This window comes from Falco cherrug, chromosome 1 (genome assembly GCF_023634085.1).
Source record: "Falco cherrug isolate bFalChe1 chromosome 1, bFalChe1.pri, whole genome shotgun sequence".
Lineage (NCBI taxonomy): Eukaryota > Metazoa > Chordata > Aves > Falconiformes > Falconidae > Falco > Falco cherrug.
The window spans coordinates 88,409,279-88,430,329 of NC_073697.1; the positions used below are offsets into that span (position 1 = coordinate 88,409,279).

At 41.7% G+C, this 21,051-nt stretch overlaps 1 protein-coding gene and 1 long non-coding RNA gene across 4 annotated transcripts; one reads left to right on the forward strand and one right to left on the reverse strand.

Annotated features, from left to right (window-relative positions):
- Nucleotides 1–2,445: 2,445 nt before the first annotated feature.
- UBE2L3 (ubiquitin conjugating enzyme E2 L3) lies at nt 2,446–18,079 on the reverse strand. Of its 3 annotated transcripts, XM_055704406.1 has the most exons (5): nt 12,023–12,070; nt 10,065–10,182; nt 9,400–9,495; nt 6,627–6,813; nt 2,446–3,256 (listed from the first exon to the last, which is right to left on the reverse strand). In XM_055704406.1, the coding sequence occupies exons 2-5, from the start codon at nt 10,179–10,181 to the stop codon at nt 3,102–3,104; spliced, it is 555 nt and encodes a 184-aa protein (XP_055560381.1). In that variant the 5' UTR covers nt 10,182; nt 12,023–12,070; the 3' UTR covers nt 2,446–3,101. The 3 variants fall into 3 exon arrangements, with proteins under 3 accessions (XP_055560381.1, XP_055560374.1, XP_055560368.1); XM_055704399.1 differs by lacking the exons at nt 10,065–10,182; nt 12,023–12,070 and adding an exon at nt 17,927–18,079; XM_055704393.1 differs by lacking the exons at nt 10,065–10,182; nt 12,023–12,070 and adding an exon at nt 17,182–17,244.
- LOC114017565 (uncharacterized) lies at nt 6,820–12,076 on the forward strand. Its single transcript, XR_003562699.2, has 3 exons — nt 6,820–8,942; nt 11,669–11,755; nt 11,970–12,076. It is a non-coding gene; the product is annotated as an uncharacterized LOC114017565 (long non-coding RNA).
- Nucleotides 18,080–21,051: the final 2,972 nt, after the last annotated feature.

Consider the following 21,051-nt stretch of genomic DNA (forward strand, 5'->3'; position numbering starts at 1 on the left):
ACATTTAAATTGCTCCGTATTCTTAACCGATCCATTTGCTCTGATCACAGCCATCAGGATCCTCATCACACGCCTGTCGACTGTTGTATGCGTGGTCTGCCAGTGGCACACTGAAAACACCGAGTTGTATATTGTGAACAACAAAGAGAAATATTTTGCCAATTCCGTATTTTTAAATGAACAGCATTAACCCCCGAATTTTCTTTTAAACACAAGGGAATTTTAAATGGAGAAACATATAAAGAACTACTAAAAGACTTCTAAACGGGGAACCTTCCAATTGTATAGAACAGAAGGAGATAAGGAAGTTTCTCAGTGGTTCTGCAAGAGCTTTAAAGACAACACAGAGTTCAAATTAGAAGCACACTCATACTGCTACCTGCAAATGCCACTGCACCAGGATACTTAAGAAAATTCTAACCCCCAAATCTCTCTGAAAATAAAACCATGCCACAAAGCCTTTGAGAGCAATTTTTATTAGGGTAGCAGAATGGAATTGCAGAAAGCCTATACCAGTACTCCTGGGTGTAGTTTCACCAGTACGTTGTTTTTATTTTGGGTATTAAACTGCACGTTTAGAGTTCAGCATGGCTTAGGGAACCGGAGAGAACAAGAGCTTGATTTCCTGAGTTAACATAGGACTTGGTACTTGATTTTTTTTTTTTTTTCTCCTCAGACTTCACCTGTACAGTACAGTATTTATCTCTGTCTTTTCTCAGAAGGCTGCCTACAAACAAAAGCCATCACTTAGGTTACACATCTTGTAGTTTAGAAATTGAACTATGAAGAACACACCAAGAGAACTGATAGCAACATCTGTCTTCTACGTGACCTTTGCAGATGAAATTGGAACAGCGGGAATAGCACTGCCATGGGCCTGTATGAACGGACTGGAGTTCCTTGAATGACACAGCCCTTCCAGTTCCCTTTCAACAGCATCCAAGTCACACCAATTCAGACAAATGCAGTCTTTGTCCTGAGAGGCTTACAACCAGAAGGTATACTATTTAGTAGTAATGAGGGCAGTAAACTAGTGCTACGGTTTTGTTTTAAATAAAATTTAGAGAATGGCAAGTTCCCATGCCAAAAGACATGATCAAAAGACAGTGACTCATGTGATGCAGAAGTTACACACTTCAGTTTGACAGATAATTTGGCATTATTTTATTATGAATCCGAGTGAGCGTGAATGAAACAAAATCAGTACCAACTTTCTGCAAATGAAGACACAAAGATGTGAAAATTTGGTAATAGGCAGTGCTCTCACAAGCCTGAAAACACTTAGGAAATGCAAGTTTCCGTAAATAAGGTGAATGTGGTTTAGCTTTATATACCTGCCAAAGAATCTGTCTAAGAACACTTAAACATAAAATTTCTTAGCTCCCTAACTTATAAAAAAAATTCGTTTCAACAGAGGTGAGGTACTGGGCTGTCATTGTTTACACTAAATCAGAAATGAAAGCCAGATGTGACGGATGAATGAAGAAATAGCAAATACACAAGACATTAAAACGAAGAGAAACCTACTGCTTGACACACTAGTTCTGAAAGGTTGCAAAGGCAGAGGCTGTATTAAAACTGAATTCAGGAGTACAGACAACCATCTGGGTGCGAGGGATTTTCTAACTTGGCTTCCTGGACATCAAAGTGATATGTGCTCCCAGATACCTATGGATTTCTGGAGATAAATGTTTGCTCAGTAACATACCCAAGTTCAACAGGCAGGGAAGAGGCGGCAGTTTGACTGTATGGCAGTTTGACTGGAGCTTATGATTGCACTTTACACTGGGGAAAAAAAAGACAGGCAGTCAGGAGAAAAGCAACAGACACAGTAAAGGATGCTCAATTCTGAACAGAAAGGGCTTCCTTCAGCATGCGTAGGTGTGCCCTGGAGCAACGGGAAAAGAGCTCTGCCTGATTAAGTTAGAATGATACTTGAAGTACTCATTAAATCATCTAACCCATGTGTTTTTAACACAGGAACAGTAGCAGCGAAGGGCACTCCATTACAGCTTATTGCTTAATCCTATTCTCACAACATTTTCAGTAAGAACTGTACAGCAATCGGGCTGGGAAGAGGCACAAGTGCCATCCCATAAAACACAGATGTTTGTTATGCATTCTGATGGAAAAAATGTTCTAAGACTACTAGCAGTGCTGTCAGATTTAGCATCTGAATTAAAAATTAACATTTCCAATATACCAATTTTTAACTCAAAAAGCAGTTTATCACTTTGGTACCTCTTGGTCCCCAGTTTCTGAAACACTGAATGGCTGCAATGTTGTTCTGTGCACGTTTCCCTAGTTACTCTGCACAGCTACTAGAAATAGAAGTGAAAGTAGTTTGTAATCACATTCCACTACTCATCTGCTGCAGAATTTTTTTTCCAGTTTTCCAAAAGCAGGACATAAGCCACATTTTAATTCAATGACGCACACAAAAACTTGAGTTTGCCCGTTTAATAAACATTTTGTGGTAACATCAGCCAGATTTACATAAGACCTGGACATTATTTGTGATTGTTTTTGTGAGGTTTGTTTGATTTTTGTTTATTATGTTACAAACTGAAGGGGAACTTGCAACAAGTCCCACAAAGCACAGTGCAACATTTAAGAAAAGTAAACAAAACTGCCAAACACTCAATCATTTTCTGCCAGAACTGGGATATTTTTTCTAAGACATCAGTTTGGGGAGGGGGATAAAGTTCAGCGAAGAATTAAATGAACTCAAGATAGTGGGAACTGCAAGGAAAAATAAGAAATGACAGCCACAACCTTTTCAATTTAAGGGCAGAATATAAGTCTAAGATATTTTTGATAAATTCTGACAAGAAAAAGAAAACAGCATACTTTAAAGTATATTGAAGCAGTGATTTTTAAACAAAGAAAGCAGAACTAGAACATCTTAAATTTTAATCCTTTCTTTACAGGTTACCTAGCCCACTTTTGATTAAGAAAACTGTAGAAAGTTAGTAACAGCCACAAGTTAACACCGAAAGGTGGCACTTGTCAATTTTCCATAGAGTCCTGCTTTACGGGGTGTCTCAAATGCACTACTCCGATCTTCTATCATACGTTGCTGACATCAACTGTGTCAGATTTTAGTCCACTGGTCGCTTTTCACCATATTTCTTTGTAAACTCTTCAGCGTTCTTACAGAATTTTTTACGGTCCTTAGAGTATTCTTCAGCTAGGTCAGCCCGAAGGGGATGCTCGGGCTGTGGATCATTCACCAGTGCTATGAGGGACTGGATTACTGTCAAAAGAAGTATAAATACTGTCAGAGACTAAGATGGTTAATTTCTAAAAGTCAAAATGTAAGCAAAATTCCCCAGTAAGAAAAGAGCTTTAACTGCATTTAAATACACCCCCATAAATCTAGGGTCTTTTCAAAAAGCAGAGCATGAATAAGCTATAGCAATATGCCAAGATTTAGTTCAATGACTCTGAATGAACACCAGAAAATCGGTATTTGTAAACAAAATCAACTTGAATAGACCAAAACACACTACAAATTATTTCCCGTGTAACTGGCATCCTAGCTGAAAAGCTCTCCTATGGCTAAGGAAGAAACTATGTTTCACAGACAAGTTGGTCTAAAAGGGGCTGGGTAAAGATGGAATTTCCATCATAATTTTTTCCCCTGACACCTGTCACAATAATGCAGTTGTACCTGGGCCTGCTTGTGGGAACCAGCTTTATTTTTCTGACTCTCACCTCCCCTATGAACAGCAGACAAATTTTCCCTTTAGACTAAACTGCCAAATACATCTACTAGTAGAAATACACTGGGAAAACAAACAGAAAAGGACTGCAAGATGCTTTTCACCACACCGTTTACAGCCATCTCATCAACATTCCCCTATTGCTTCAAAGGAAATGTCATTCTTAAAATAACTGAACTGTACTTGACATTTGTGCAGCGAGCCTCCCATACCACAGTGCCATTTATTGTTACATTTTCCTCATATGCATTCTCACGTCCATTTAGAGCGAGACAGGTCACACCAGTCAGGAGGTCTCATACCCATCCACCAAAAGGTGTACGTGTAACTGGGCAAGGCTGCGGAACGCAGGGACACAGAAAGAGCATTTCTCTGTATGACAGTATCAGTAATGTTCTGTCCGAGTAACACACCTCAGGAGTATTTAAAGCAAGTGTAACAAATCTCTGCTACCTTCATGCATTGCACACGATTCAGCTGCCACCTCCTGAACTCCCTGGAACACCAACACTAAACCGCCCAGCAGCAGGAGTTCCACAACTTGGCTGCATGTTGGACAAAGTCACTTGTTTGTTCTCAAACTGCCACTCAGCAGTTCAATGGGATTCTCCCTAGTTTTGCAATGTTAGTCCTTACAATACTTATCACTCCATTAGATGCTAGAATACCAGTCTTTTCCTGCTCACACTTCTCCACCCTTACCTGATAGGAATGGGGAACACAGAACAAATACTCAAAATTCAGAGGATTACTGCTCTCACTATTTTGCTAAAGAACATTTCCTACTGCAAATCAGAGTTTAAACTGCAACAGATTATCCAAGGAATGTAGAATTGTTATTTGCTTACTTCACAGTAACTCAACAATCCTGGACTTATGACAACTGTCATCATATTAAAGACTGCTTATGAAGGCAGCATCAGTGCTGCCTGTGACAGTCCCTTTTCACCCAGTAAAACACGCTAAAAACACTACACAGAAAGCATCACTGTCTTATTAAGGTTATTTAACACAAGCTGGAAAAAATTAGGATCATCATAACAGGAGTTGCCTCAATATCCTAGCATTTTAAAATGATACTGTTGCAACAGTCTGTTTTAACATTAAGCATAAATTAGGAAAAAGTACAGCAGTACGATCCACATTTAGTAAGTGAAAGGTGAGTTAATTTTTGCTAAACGTAATCTCCCCACTTTCCTGACACCTGACTGATCAAAGCCAATCACTTTGATGCTGTACTAATAATGTTGCATTATTCCCTTGCAAAAGGCCCAAGCAGCAAACAGAGTGGTTTATCTTTCAGCGCAGAAGAGCTCTGGAGAAAAAGAAATCTACACTTAAGCAGGGCCATAATTACACTGTTGCAGGTTCATGCAATGATGTAGTAACAACAGACACCAGCGCTAAAAAAACTTCTTGAAGAAAGGCTTAAAAGACAAGACCACAGAACAGCAGAAACTGAGAGATTTGCAGTATTTTGGTACCCAGGGTTTGTTCCAAAATCTGATTTTAGCATAGTTGTTACTCACTGTCTCAGATAAAGAGGGGATTGCTACTTCTCAGGGAGACGCTACTTCCTGCATGAAAACAATTGCTTCAATAGCTCCAACTAACGCCAACTTGCATTTCAAGCTAGGTAGAGACATGTCGTTCCTTTACGTAACTAGAAAAGGCTCGTAAGATTAAGCCAGCTGCTAAGGTGTTAACAGAAACCCTCTACACATTGTTTCCATTTCACCTTTCCCAAGCATCTTTGTCCCTGATAATCTGGGATAGATCAACAACAAATCATAAGATCTTTGTTGAGCTATTGAACAGGTTCTTTTTGCTGCCACCTCTACTTTCCCCAACATTCAACTGCTTGATTTTTCTGAATCTACTACAGGAATTTTCCTGTTTTATCTCTGGGGCAAGATCATGCAAACTGTAAGTAGTTTTGGTAGCATACAGAAGTACACAGACCTTGAGTGCAGCGCTGTTTACTATCAGGAACACAGCTCAAGTGAAAAAAACTTAGGAGTTCGGAAGAAGAAATACTTCCTCCTACAGAGCAAGACACTTCAGTGCCACTGAAGCTCTTGCACTGAACTGAACTGCTCCTCAAAATCTGAATCAGAATTATGAAAAAATACACAGTTTTTGCAAGGAAACAAAATTTTGCTCTTTCTGTATGTGCAATAATATATGCTTAATATCAAACTAATCATTATTAATCATTACCTGTCAGAAAACACGAAATTCTCACCCCAACAGCTAATAGAAGCAACAACAACAATAAAAGCCAGCTCAGATCACACTCTGCCACAGAGCCTGATGAAACTTTTTTCCTTAAAATGTTTAAATTCTTATCCAAAGACACCTATGCAGTAAGCCTCACAGCAGTAATCTTTTTGGAACTAAGAGTTAATTTGTTACAATTTCAGGTTTTGTTTATGACTCCCTAGATATTTCAAACCATATGTTCAAACCACCAAACACATGGCAGAGACTATACAATACGCAAAGCCCTGAGGACTTAGACCCTTTCTTTCCAACATCCAGGAAGTACTGAACACCTCTGGATTATAAAGTCACTGTTTAAAAAGCAACGCAAACTACCACCAGAATTGTTAGGTATGTCGAGGACAACTACCTGAATAAACTCTGCAGGCATGAAGAGTTTTGTGGTTTCCTGGAGGTGGAAATGCCACACGTCAGCATCATTACTTTACATTCCAACAACAAAATGAGATTCCAAAAGAGTTGCACATTGTGCTTACAATGCGCAATTCATGACACAAACCTTATGACAACAAATATAAGAGCAGTGACCAGCTGACAAGCTGAAACACTATTAGCTGTAAATTTAAACACAATACAAAGTTTCTTGGTATCCAGTTTTTTCTCCACATGGTGTCCTACCTTGGTCAGTTTTGGTTGCTGGCTTCCAGTTTTCAGCACTAATTACTGGCAGACAAACCTGCCCCTTTTCATCGATGTTAGGGTGATAGATCTTTGTTTTAAATGTAATCTTAGGAGGTTTGAATGGATATTCTGCCGGGAAGTTGATTTCGATTCTGAAGGCTCCTTTATCATATGGAGGATTGTCCTGCAACGAGAAGGCAGAATGTCAAGAATCTGGCGTACTCTAATGGATACAGTTAAGAAAAAGCATGCTCCTGACTTTGACCTATCAAACAACCTCTTTTAAAGGCACTTGCTTCCAACACACACTGCCATGGCTGTGCCAGGAACTATCTCAACCTATCTGGTAAGAGAGAGGCAATACCACCTTGACATTTGTATTCACCCTGGAAAAAGCAGATTACCATTGTCCTCAGCGTGGCTGACGTTGCTACTGGTTAGAAAGCATCCGATCGCATTTACTCCAGACTCGCTAATAAGTAGTTTTATTCCCAACTTTGTATTTCAAAAGATGTTGTAAGCCCTTTCCAAGATACCAACAGGACACCTGACAAGGGAAATTGGTTTCTCTAAACCTAGTTATTTTACATGTCTCACAACATAGTGGGATGAACAGCAAAGCAATTTGATTTGTCAGATTTCCCTACATGTTCCGAGAATGTTTTTGTGCTGACTACACAAAAATCTGCTGAGCATTCATTGGTACTAAAGATAGATGTTCTCATCAGCAGACGCAGTGAACATTCTGAATTTGTATGCAGTTTTAGCACCCACTCGTACCAGATCATTTTTGAAGGAGCACGATGAAAGAACCGTGAAGTAAGCAAAGTAGTTCTTCATGCTGAAACAGAAAAAGGTGCCCAGAGCCTCATTTAGAAAACCTGTTAGACTATTGATACTGCTTCAGATGCTAACTGCAGAAGAAAAACAAACCTTTGCTACATTTAAAGCTTATGAAAATGCCATTCTGCACTGAAAACAGTAACAATGGCAGGAAGCCTTTCCAAACACTCTGGGAACAAGAATCAAATGATGCGAGTTTCCAGTTGTAAACTATCATCACACACATTCTTCATTAGCAAACAGACTATTCCCTGCAATCAAACCCACTCCAGAAATTAAAAAAAGTTTACCAATATTTGGGGGTGGGGAGGGTTCTATGAAATAATTATTCAGCAGAAAACACTTAATTTTAGTTTCATCCATATGGAGAAGTCTGGTTGTGCTGCGCATTTCTAAGAAATACAGCACAATTTCTGCAGCCAAGGGGAAGTGTAACTGGAGTGGCTTTAAAAAAAAAAAAACCAATCACTTTTTACCCGAGCAACCCTAAAAGCTTTGGAAGTTTAACAAGTAACTTTTGGTGGTGGTGACAACTTAAGCAGTTAGCGCCCTCTCCTCCCACGGCTCACTTGTTCTTGCCTCCATCACATGCTGTAATTTCTGAGGATGTTCAGTGAACTGATATAGGAACTGACCTGCCTTAAAAATGTCAGTTTTCTGCTTGACTCTCAGTCAGAACAGTTCTTCACTACAAATCACCAATAAATTGAATGAAAAATGTATGCAAAGTTTTAAGAACTGTTTTAAATAGCCAAAGCCACAGAATATTCAAGCAATTGATTTCCAATAATTTGTTAAGATTTATTTTGACACTGACAAGGGAGAGAAGCAGAATTATAGAAACTGACACACAAGTGACAAACACAACTCACATTCACCTGGAATATTTTTGCTTTGCAAAAGTTTGTCTGTAACAAGGAATTTTGATTAAGTGAAATGAAATTCATGGTACAGCAACAGCATCTGTCAAGAACAAAGAGCCTGGGGCAGATATTCTCGTTTCGATGTTTAAATCGAACAGATAGTGTACCTGTTCAACACACAGTACATAAACTACCTTATTTTACAATTTAGAACAGGAAGAGAAGTTGGCAAGCTATCTTCAATTTCCTTCTCAATTGAGCGAACACCCTTAAGAACTAACAGTTGTTCCCAAAACCAAAATACATTACATACAAAAAAAACTTCTAAGCAGTTATCTTTCCCAGTAATTCTGTATGAACATTGCTAAAAATCTTGTTGATTTAAAAAAAAAATCTAGTAAGGAATAAACAAAATATTTAATACCTCAGGGTTTTTTCCTATGATGATGTAGGTTTTGTACTTTAAGCTTCATGTCATATATTACAAACTTCATTCGCTTCCCCCTCCCAGCACCTCTCCCAAGTAACCCAGGGCCACCACCAAGCCCAAAGCCATCGCCAGCTGCAGCCGTATGTTGGACCAGGCCTACGGTTATGGAGCATCCAGGTGGGCATCAGCCAGAGAACTCTACACCACCTTGCAATCACATACGGATTTTTCTTCAGAGTAGTTATGAGAAACAGCTACAAACATTATTAGACTTTGCTAAAACAAAACACAGAAGACACTATATAAAACAAGACAGGAAGGTTACACTATTTGCCCAAGATTACACAAGATGTCTGAAGAGAAGAGACAAGAATTAAATCCAAGCCACACTTCACTGCCCAGAGCATGGTTAAGATACTGTAGTACACACCTAGACTGTGTTTGTGCACAACTAGCTTTTGCACTAACCCCCAACTCTGAAATCCAGGTTTTATAATAGGGAAAGAGTTTCTTGTCAGGGTGCAAAAATTATCTAACGGTCACCAGCGGCACTACTGAATTGTGGATTTATGAGAAACAAATGATCCTCATTTTATTTTAAAGCTCATTAGAATACGGAGCAGTCTATACTCACAGGAACAATAAGCCCTTGCCAGGTCAATAAATTAGCTTCATCAACCTGGATATTACGGAAGTTTTTCATTCCACATTTGCGGATTTCTTCAAGCTCCTGAAAAGAAAGCAAAGTGTACATTAATAACAGGCAAGATACTCGTATTTATTTTTCAAAATGCTTAGAGATCAACGTGGGTTTCTTTAATACTAAAGAGGCTTGAAGCTTTAGCAGTGGCCACCCCCACAAATAAGATTTTGTACCTGTGAAAAGTAAAATTATCTGAGATAAAAAAAACCCCTCAACTTACTTTTTAATGCATCAGGAAAATACAAAGATGCCTTGTTATTAACATTGTTACAGACACAACGAAATAGAAGTATTAAAAAAAGTGCATTTTAGAATGTTTTATATGTCAAATGCAAATCAGTGCCTTCGGTAACAGACCATTGTAACTGTGAAGCACAGAAATAAAACGCAACTTAGGGCCTTTCTGAAGGAAAAATGGTGATTTGGAAGAATTATTTCTAACAGTTTTGAACACAAAATCACTGAACAGGCCGATTATTTCAACTGAAAACTAACAAACTGCTGCATGTTCATCTTTAATACAAACACAGAAAAATACCTAAGCCAAACTAGCCTTATATAGACTAATAACTAAAGAAGCTTTATCTGCTTTGTACCTCAAAGTTAACAGTATGTATTAAGATATCTTGTTCAAGAGCGATACAGCTATAGAGAGGTATCTTCCTGTACCAGTCAGTCACCAGTCGAGCCATTTTTGATCGGTTAGCAATCATCCTGGTAACACCAAAACAAGTATTAGGGCATTTTAATATTTAAAATTATGTATAAGCCCTAGTGTAGCAACTGTTCCCTGGAATATTTCATAAGACCTAAAAAACACCTCAAAGTTCCACTTTCATTTCCCCCTTAATAGTTATAGCCCTTTGTTGTTGAATTCAGCACTTTATCTTAAAGTGAATTTAATTCAAAATCAAGCCATCCACAGTGAAATATAACACTTTCCCAGTGCTTTCAAAACTGAAGCACATGCCTGTGTGCCTACATAGGTTAGGAAAAATGTTGCTTATACAGCAACACTGGTGCGCTCCACCAGCACACAGTCCTTCCCTGGGTCCTAGCGCATTTGCAAAACTAGACTGTATATTATTATGATAAAAATGCCAGCTACAAGCAAAGGCAGTATACCCTGAGACCCAAAAAAGATCAATTTTCCTGGTACAAGTCCTGTACTGCCCAAGGTTTGTTGTTTTTTTTCTAAACTACCTCTCTCTGTGTTCATCTTACATCAAACCTTTCTGCATCTGACTGGCAGATTTAATACTAGCAGTAATCTCTTGCATAAACTTAGTATCATGATAAAATGCAAAACGAAAGAAAAAAGGACATTTCCAAATGCACATCAAACAAAAATCCCATGACAGCCACACATCAGAAGATGAACATTTACATTCCCACCCGCTGTACCTACGAAAGCAAAAGCATCCTCAGAATGCGGAAGTTTAACCTTGAAGTTTTGGATATTGAAATGATGCCCAACACAACGTTCATGACACTAAGCCTGACTATTTAGTCTAGACCTGTGGATTAATTCCCAGATTCCACTGCTGCTAGATTCACACAATATCACAGGCAGTTTGGGCATTTTTTTTTTAAAAAGGCTAAGAGGATTATCATATTTCCTTAAAGTAGGAAAACACATAAAACCCCCACAAAAAATAATCCCATGAAGCACATTTATAGGGATGCAGAGCAAACCAAAATATTCAAAAGAAAATAACATTTATTATTGCAGCTATAAGAGATCCTTTACGATCACTGAAACGGCAAATGCACGCAGCCACCTTACCGCTGGCTCTGGGTGCTCAGTGTGAGTCTGAGTGACACCAGACTGACTCTCCCCTGACACAGGGGGGTCAGGAGAGTAACTCGCTCAAGCATCGTTTTGAGTAGCTCACTCTCTACACCTACAGAGCTTTGAAGTCCCGGCAAACCACTGCTCCACACCATGTAAAAGGGGTAAATCCCATTCCACAATAGGCGTAACACATCAAACATCGAGAACAAAATAAGCCAATTAACCAGCAGGTATTTAAACATGAATAAACGTGCATCACAAGTGCCTTCACTCTAAAACAGGGAAAGGAAACTGGGTTTAGACAATTTTCTAGTTACTATATTAAAAACATTACACATAGGACAGAAAACTCCCCCGTAATGTCCCAGCGGGAGCACAGCTTCCATGCAGAAGCTTTTATTACAGGTTCAGCTGATGGAGTTACACTGCTGCTGGCCCAGAGAGCAACTGTCCAGACGCAGAAAGAGGGAGGACCAGGACTCTGTAATTCAGGTATGTTATTAAGCTAATAAAACAAATTAGAAAAGCATGGCTTCACATTATTGGAAAGTTAAACACACATATTTTATAATTAGATTTAGGTTAAGAAATTGGATGCTGAAAGAAATGTAAGAATCCAGTACACAAATCGGTACAAATTTGTAAAACTTTGTATGAAAGCAAATTTTAAAACAAATACGCAAACCACTCCCTATTTTCCCTCAAGTCCAGTGCATGAGAGAGGGAATCAAACAGCCTAGAAGCCACTGAACAGCTCACCGAAAATGATTCGGGACATCTTCCTCTTTAACCTGACTCCCGAAGCCTTTGCAGGATTCACTTTCAAAAGCAAAGAAGTGGTAAGTTACTACAGTGTATCAGGGCTATATCCTGTGCTCCTGCTGCTGCCCCCGCTCCTGCGCCAGTCACTGACAGCCCGAGAAGGGGATAGATGGGGATAAACCAGGCAATCCTTTCCCTCACACGCAGGCAGGGCTGCCAAAGTCATGGAGAATCGAGCCCACCTTAGCAGAGGACTAGCCTGAACTACGTGCGTAAGAGAAATTATTTTCTTATGCTTGAAGTATTTAAGGTTTCCTACGTCACTCCAAATTAATCAATCCCTTATTTGGAAAACTTATTTCTAAATAGCTTTTTTTCCCATGTATCCCCACAAATGCAATGTGATACTACACGCACAAGTCATTTTTTGAGTCTACTGCACCAGGAGTGGTGAGAGATTCACCACTCACAATTTAAGGCTGCGAGGGGGGGGCTGTTTTGGCTTTTTCCCTGACAACTGCCAGATCTCACAATACAGCTCTGACTGCCTCAGAGCTAGAGGCAGACACAACTACCGCACAAATGTACTGCTAACAAAGTGAATAAGCTATACTTTTAAATAGCACAGATTAGAAGTTTATACTGCATTTGACATGGGCCTGAGCAACTCCAGAGGGACAAAAATTACTTTATGAGGTAAAAGGATATAGTCCAGGTATTTTAAAATAATACCTGAGTCTAGGCAGACAGTAAATAGATTAATTCCTTCTCTTGTCCTCCACCCCTTAATCTTGCCAAGTAACATAATTATAAGGAGCACAGCAGGAGTGTAACTAAAGGTTAGAGGATGGCAGCAAGAACTTCCATCAGCCTTCATTCCCTGCTCTGTTATCACCCTTGCATGTGAGCTTGCTGCATTGTTTTCCTCATTTGTAAAACAGAAATGTCTTATTTTCAGGGGGCTTTCTTGAGATGGGTGGTTTGTAGTTTGGGTATGTTCGGAGAAAGTGTTACACACGGCACATGAAATGGAGAAAACATTGTTTCAGAGGTGATACCTGATCTTGAGGTATAATGCTGAAGTTGTCATAAAAGTACATGCTACCTCTCATATATAATCAATAAGGATTTCATTTTTTTCACTATTGTGCTGTCCAAAGCAAAGATTAAATGTCTGAAGTTAAAGAGAAAAGTGTTATCAGCTTAAAGTGTAGTTATGTCTTTTAAAAACCCTGCAACTGTTTTGCCCTTGGATCTTTCAAGTTTTGTGACTTCTCTAAAAATCCAGGCCAGTGAAGACAAATGCTTGTAGGAGTACAATCCAAGAATAGGAGAGTAAAGGTAAGCATTCACACTAACTACAGTAAGTTCTGCGCTGAGCCCGAAATGCTATTAAATGCACAAAGAAAAACAAAAGCCTACTGAAATAACTCTAAACCATGATTCCCCACTGTTTACAATTTATGTTTGCTTGTTAATATGTACGGTCTCTAAAAGAAGCATGACACAGTTAAACAGACTCCAAGACACTGATAAGAAACTGGCCAGTTTTACTTTCTGAATTTCATACAGTACAGAGAATCATTAAAACACCTTACAAAATAATTTTACCAAAAAAACCCAGAAAACCAACTAAAAGCGCAGATTCTAGCTCTATAAGAACTAATAATAAAGTTTCCTCTGCAACGTTCTAATCCTGTATACTCACATGTCTTTTATACACTGAATAACTGTACTTTTTGGCAAAGTGTTTTCATTTGATTAAAAATTATTTTGTCAATTCTCAGTTTGAAAAAGGGAAAACTTGCTTCTGCGTAAGGACGACCACACATCGCTCAAAACCCTATTTCCCCTGTTACTAAGAACCAGTGTTTGGATCAATTTAGAATTGTTTTTCAAGTATCAAAGTTGTTTAAAACCCCTCTATTTGGAAGGGCTATGGCGTTTACAGGCACACGGTGGATTGCAGGCCATCAATAGCAGGTACCTGGGTGTGGCCTTGTGTTTGTATTTTATCTTGGAGTTCAACAGTTGCATAAATGTTTGACTATGCAATTATGGAAGCAGAGTAAAAACAGTAAGATAAAATAATTGTCTAGGTACCTCACTTCAGAAGTGAAGCGTTGTTTACTTTTTAACTCTATTTTCAATTTAATACTAAAGATACTTCTGAACTCCTAAAAACCAGGAAACAAAAGCACCGATGTTACAGACACCTTCGCTCAACCATAACCGAAGATCGGCACGGAAGGGAGCAGCTCCAAGTGCATCTCAGTACCACACGTTACTACACCACCAAGTACTATGACTATCCAGCATGGAAATAGCCTTCCCTTTGCGACTACCCACCACCTCTCCACACAGCACTTAGCTACGGATCTCGCATGGAGAGCGGCTTGTTTTACATTAGTGGGTGGCAACTGTGAAAAGCATTTCATTGAAATCCCTGGCATGTCTCTTGGAGATCTATGTTCCCAATCATACATGTTTGGAGACAGTTTGCTTTTTACGAGAAAGGGTCGTGAAGCAAAGTAGCTCCCTTAAAAGAGAAGCCCTAGATCCTTCCCTAAATATAATTACTCCCTATTTGTCTGTTTTTACCCTAAACCGTAAGAGATCATCCATAACAACATATCCTTGACAAAGACTTCTTTATTCCCACCTCTCACATTTCAGGAGGAGTCAAGATCTGACAACTGTGGCTCTTTGAAGAGGTGTAATGGTGGCTCATAGATCAAAACTCCATCTCAGATGTCACTGGAAAATGATTCATTAGCTATGTTCATTTCACATTTTTGCTAACTTAGGTGTGCTCCTGGGAAGGGCACACCTCCACTGACTTTTTTTTGTAACTCAGCAGAGAAAACTTCAGTTAAGACTATTTGATGGTATAAAGCTCTGCAAAAACAGGCCATAAATAAGGTCTTTGGCCCAGGAAACGTGATTTGCTCAAACAAACCCTGAGATAATAAGGCTTGTTATAACTTGACTTCATATTTAAAATTGAACTGTGCAAGTACAATGGCAAAATTTGTAATATTTCTTTCACAAGGAGTTTTGCCAACAGGAGATACAAATGGCTTCCACAATCTGGAAAGGACCCCCATCTCCACCTGGAAGGTGGAACTATGCCCTCAGTTTTCTACGAGCAGACAGTGTGTTATTATGAACTTACTACATCCAGTCTCTTTAAGCCATTGCGATTAATATGAATAACTATGACACATGACAGGAGTCCAAAAAAAATGCAGTACTACAAAATGTTGGCAAGACCTTAAGGAAATGGGAATTGCTTTATTTTATGTGACCTATAAAAGGTTCAAAGTTTATTCTCACTTACCGAAGACAAACTCTCTATGTAGCTCAAAGAAAACACAGTTAATGCTTTTCCTAAATTATTTTAAATATAACTGAGTGACACACTGAAAAAGTCTATTTCCTTTAGTTATCATCACTCTACAATGCTGAGAAAAGACACACCACCGACTCTTCCATATTAGACTTTTTAAAGTGGATCTGTGAATCTGGAACTTAAACAATGATATTAGGCTGATACACACGCAAGTTTGGACCTTCAAAACATCATGCTGCAGCAATCCAGATTACATCATCTGTACAAGAGCTCTACCTCGTTCCTACCAAGATGAATGGCAAAACTCAAAGCCGTTTTGGCTGACCTGACTCTCCGAAAGGCATGACGGCAGCTGCTTATTTAACAGCCTTTACAAGTGGTGTGGTACAGCACCTCACAGCTCCTGGACTGGCATAAAAACCACACGCAACATGCGCAATCCACAAATGTCTGGCAATAAAAACTGAAAGCAAAAATATAAGAGGGAAGTTATCAATGTCTCCTTCCTTCCTATACCACTCCCTCCGAGAAGCAACGGCCATACCATTTTTCTAGAAAAGAAGGTCACATTGTCAAGCCCATTTTTATGGCATTTTAGTGAAAGATTAAAGTACTAACTAATGCTTAGAAGTGCAGTGGAACTGGGGGGGTGGGGGTGGGGTGGAGGCTGAGAAGCAAGAGGCACTGCAGATATTAATAATTTTTCTTGCCTTTCAATTTTTTATGTTCTATTTTACATTTAAAAAAGAAGAAATAATTGGAAATATATTTTTTTCCACCATAGCAGTAGTGATGTGCTTTTGAACAATGCATTTTTTTTCAGAACAGGGAAAAAAAGATGCCTTACAAAATACAAAATTAAGATGGTTGTTTACTATCTGAAACTAAGGGGAACCTTAGAAAGCAACAGACATACTGATCATGATAGTAACGCTGTGACAAAACTTAACAGCTATCGAAAAATTAAACAAAAGAAGTTAATGCCATCACATCAGGATCCCTAAGGACAATTAAAGGTTTATGCCTACTGATTTAAAATATGAGTGACACTGCGCACAATATATCTACTATTAAATTTTTAATCACTCCTCAGCACATTTAAAATAACAGAACTAGCCTTATGAAAGCACTGCTGAGCTATTGGTTTCTTCAAAGGTAACCAAGTTATAATGGTTAATTATGTACCTACACAGTTAAGGAAATGCAACTTCAAAACCTGCCATCTACATGTCCTAGCAAAATCCCAGCCCTACTAGGGGTACACAACCTCGAAACCAGCTGTAAAATGGCATTAAAGATTAGGTTTAACAGAATCGGCCATGCATCTGTCAGATCTTAGAGCACAGTTATGTTGCACCCCACAGGAACAGGTTTTTTAATAAGGCTGAAGCACCGCCTGACAGTTACAGGGTCTCTGCCCGGTGTTCCACAGGACCAGCCTGTCAAGTTCATTGTTGTATGTCACAGTCACTCTGCACGCAGATACCGTAGGGCATCGCCATAGCATTCCGCAGATGGCTAAATCTTACACCACTGTGTATGCACGTCCCCGGCAACCCCACTGCATACGCTCTGTGATGTTAATTAGCAACAACATACAACACATACAATAAACTTGCATGCTTCGGGGGCAACGGATACCATTTTCTTTCCAAGTACCACCTTACTCCTGAAGCAAAACGAAGCGGAACATAATCGCAAGCAACATTTTACAATAAACTACACTTGCACTTAGTTACAATCCCTCTGAGGCCGAGTTTACAAGCACGATCCGCGCTGGAAAACAAACACAGCCAGGACAAACCACCACCGCGTCCGCAGCGAGCAGGGAAACTTCTGAACCCGGGTCCATATTTCAGCGCGATAAAGCCCGTAACTGGCGCAGGGACGAGGCTGCTCCCGAAACAACGACACCGGAGGATTTCTCTGCCAGGCGGGTGGGGAAGGCTCCCCGGCGGGCAGGGCGCGGGGGGGAGGCGGCAGCCCCGCCGCAGCCAGCGGGGGGGGGGGGGGGGGGGGGGGGGAGGAGGGGGGGGTAGGGAGGGCGCACCCACCGCCCGGCCGGGCCCTCCCCGCGGGCAGGGCCGGGGCCGCACGGCTGCGGGACGACCCCCCGAGCGCCCCGGGGACCGGCGCGGCGCCGGGCGGGGGGCCGAGGCGTCCCGGCAGCGGCGCTTCCTTCCCCCCGGCCCTTCCTCTTTGCTTAGTCACCGCGGGAGCCCCCCGAAGGAGCGGCCCGGGGCGGCCCGCGGCGCCCGCCGAGCGCGCTCGCCCAGCCCCGGGCGGCGGCCAGGGGCCGCGGGGCGGCTGCCGGGCCGCGGGGCGGCGGCGGGGGAGGCAGCCAGGCCCCTCACGGCCGCGGCCTAAGTGCCGGCTGCTCCCGTTCCGGCCGCCCCGACCCGAAGCGCCGCCGAGGGGACGGGAGGAAGCCGCCCCACCGAGCCGCGGCAGGGGAGGCGGCCCCTTGCCCCCGGAGGGGCGCCGGGGCGGAGGAGGGTGCCCGCCACCGCCCGCCCGCCGGCCCTTCCCGGCGCGCCGCTGCCTGTTACCTTCATCAGCCTCCTGCTGGCCGCCATCTTGGCTCTGCTGCTGCCGGCCCACAATGCATGGCGGCGGCGGGCAGGGCGCTAAAGCCCTGCGCTTCCTGAGGCGGCGGGCGGGGGCTGTGGCGCGGCTCAAGCTCCGCTCCCCGGCCGGCCCGCGTCCCCCGCGCCCGACGGAGGGAGACCTGCGGCCCGCCGGTCCCGGCGGGCCGCAGGTCTCCCTCCGTCGGGCGCGGGGGACGCGGGCCGGCCCCGCCGCGCAGCCCTGAGGCGGGCCGGGGCCTCCCGTAGCGCCCGCTGCCCGGGGCCCTGCCCTCCCTCCAGCGCTCGGCGGTGGGTTTCGCCCGCGTGTGTTTGTTACCGGCCGGTCAGCGCTTTTCAGGTGGCGGTGCGGGGCTCGCATGTACCGCGGGCGGCGGGGAGGAGGGACGGCAGGGCTCCTGGGCAGCCGCGGGACCTGCCTGTACTATAATGCCACCTCAAATGCCACCAGGCTCTGTCGCCAGACACCTGGCTTGCTCCCTCAGGCACTGACCCAGGGCACTCGGGAATTACTCCGGGATCTGCCCTGCCGGGGCCTTATTCCCCATCCCCCCATCAATGTCCTCGCTTGAGGAGACCCTTGTCCTACAGAACCTCTAGGTGAGGTGACTCGTCCCAAGCTCAAAAAGCCCCTTGACAGACTCAGCCAACCTGGCAGAGGAAATGTTGTTGTTACAAGGGACTTTCAAAAACACGTAAAAATGCAACAAAAGTTGTTAATTATAAAGCACAGGATTCTAGTATGCTACCTCAAAATTACTCCCTGAACAGCTATTTGATAATATTTTACATTAATATAGTGCTTATTGCTCCAAAACTCAATTAACATTTCTTAATGAAGCTCTACAGCACCTACAGGAACCAACTTAATATTCACCTACTTCATATGGGTATTATTAAATAATTTAAAAATAATATTAAACATATTCAAAGAACATGGGCAGGTATACACCATGTGAAAACATGCTGCAGAGACCCTGAGGATTCTTGATGTGCTGCTGAAACAGGATGCTGGTGATGGGGATTTAAAAATGCTGACATCTGATAAAAGGGCTAGTTCAGATTATATGATATTGAAACATAGAAATACTTAAACCTGATACCATGGTAACTTGGAAGAACAGTTCTTACAACTTACTTTTCCAAATGTCTACAAATACAAAAACCAAGCTGCTTCAGATACTATCTTGATTTATTTGCCAAGACTATTCATATCTTCATCTCATCTTTGACTGCATAATTTTCCAAGACCACTGTATGTCTCCGAGTATTCCCTGAACTTTTTTCCCCCCAAATAGGCCCTCACCTATGCCTGCACTGAGACACAGCTGCCACACAAGAGACAGTACTAGAAGCACTGCAGGGAATTCTGAATTTACTGTCTGTAATTTTACTCCACGAATGTATAGCTTGTAAGACAGTGTCAAAAGTATCTGAGATAATTATAAGATAATCCGCACTTCCTTTGACAAGAAAAAAATACCACCCACACAACTAACAATAGCCCAGCCAGTTCTTAAGAAATTGCTGTCAAGTGTAGCTGTCCTCACACACTGCCACTTAATTTTGAAATCCTTTATTACAGCCAGGTGGTTCAGAAGTGTACACAGAACTAGGCACATTTCACATACCTGCCACCAGCATCCTGGATCCTTTCAGTATCTAGTTCCCGACTGGATCCAGAGCAGATCCTCTGGCGCTAACAGGATGAACAGGGTCTGTGCAGCTGTACACACGTTGCTGGATCTCGCAGGCATGCCGGTTCTGGCAGTCATGACATGCTGTTGTACAGCCTTGAAGAAGCATCAGGAATTTCCTTTCAGACAAAATTCCATCAACACTACCTTTTACCTTTCCGTTAGCAACCAGACCCAGGCATTAGTTACACCCAGTTGTACAGATGGTTCTGCATCTTTTTAAGCTGTTTTCTGGTGTAGTTTCCAGGTTGTATCCATTAATTTAATTGACAATTAAGAGCATCCAGAACACAGGTTTTAGTGCTTATCCTGCATCAAGGAACCAGGCACTACATTTATGCCTGCCCACTCCCAAAGGTAACTTTTTATCACATTTTCACCGTTTGCAGGAACATAACCGTTCAACTTCAAAAAAAGAAACTGTATAATCAAACTTTCCGAATAGGTGAGCCACAACACAGCCCAACCCTTGAAAGCTTTAGAAAAAAATTCTCCTTGCTTTTTTACTGCTACAAAATGGCCACCTTAAAGAAAACAAAACAACTCATGAAAACTGAAGGGGAGGAGGAAAGAATAAGAATAATTTGGTTGCTGTATGAAACCTTGGTACCCCCACATCTTGCTTACCAGTGGGACAGGTCTGCACACCTCAAGAAGAATACAACAGCATTAGGGGAGGTAAAGAGAAGGGCAGACGCAATGTTCAAGAGTGTGGAATAGTGCCATACTGGGAGAGACTAAAATGGCTGGGGCTCTTCCACCTGCAGAGGAGAAGGCCAAGAAAGATATCATCAGGACTTACAAAATCATAAAGGCAGTGGCTAAGGTGAATACAAAGTTGTTATTTACCAGATGTTACAATTCTAGAATGAAGGTGCGCACGGTGAGACTAATCGGGCATTACTAACAGCCAAAAGACAGTGCCTTTTTTCACAGCAGGTAATTAATGTCTGGAAGTCCCTACCACAGGCTGCAGTAAAGCCAACAGTCAGCAGTTTCAAAAAGAAACGAGTCAAACTGGGTAACAGGTCTATAAACAGATAAAGAAAGAGAGAATAAGCATGGAATCATCATCTAATTGATCTAGATCTCTCTAATTGATGCCTAGTCATAATTATGGATGCTTGGGAGTAGATGAACAGACTGTGATTAATAGAGCATCCTCTGCTGCCACGGCAAGGGAGAGGGTAATGGTCTAGATGGATCTCTGTTCTGGTCCAACAAGACACTCCTTACATTCAGAATTCCTTGGATATGCTGGTTTGCAGAATATAGACAGAATTCAGTTTTCAAAGGGATTCTAATTAATGCAAAACACATTAAAGAGATCTACCTGTAATCCACAAGGGCAAAGTTCATCTCCAGGAGCAACTAAAATAAAAAATTATAAGA

Bases quoted from the DNA above. Each gene is read 5' to 3' on its own strand.
- UBE2L3 (XM_055704406.1), bottom strand. From the start codon at position 10,181: ATGATTGCTAACCGATCAAAAATGGCTCGACTGGTGACTGACTGGTAC. The intron at 9,496-10,064 runs GTACAAAGCAGA...CTTTCTTTTCAG, and splicing joins TACATACTGTTAACTTTGAG to GAGCTTGAAGAAATCCGCAA. The intron at 3,257-6,626 runs GTAGGACACCAT...TTCTTTTGACAG, and splicing joins AGCAACCAAAACTGACCAAG to TAATCCAGTCCCTCATAGCA.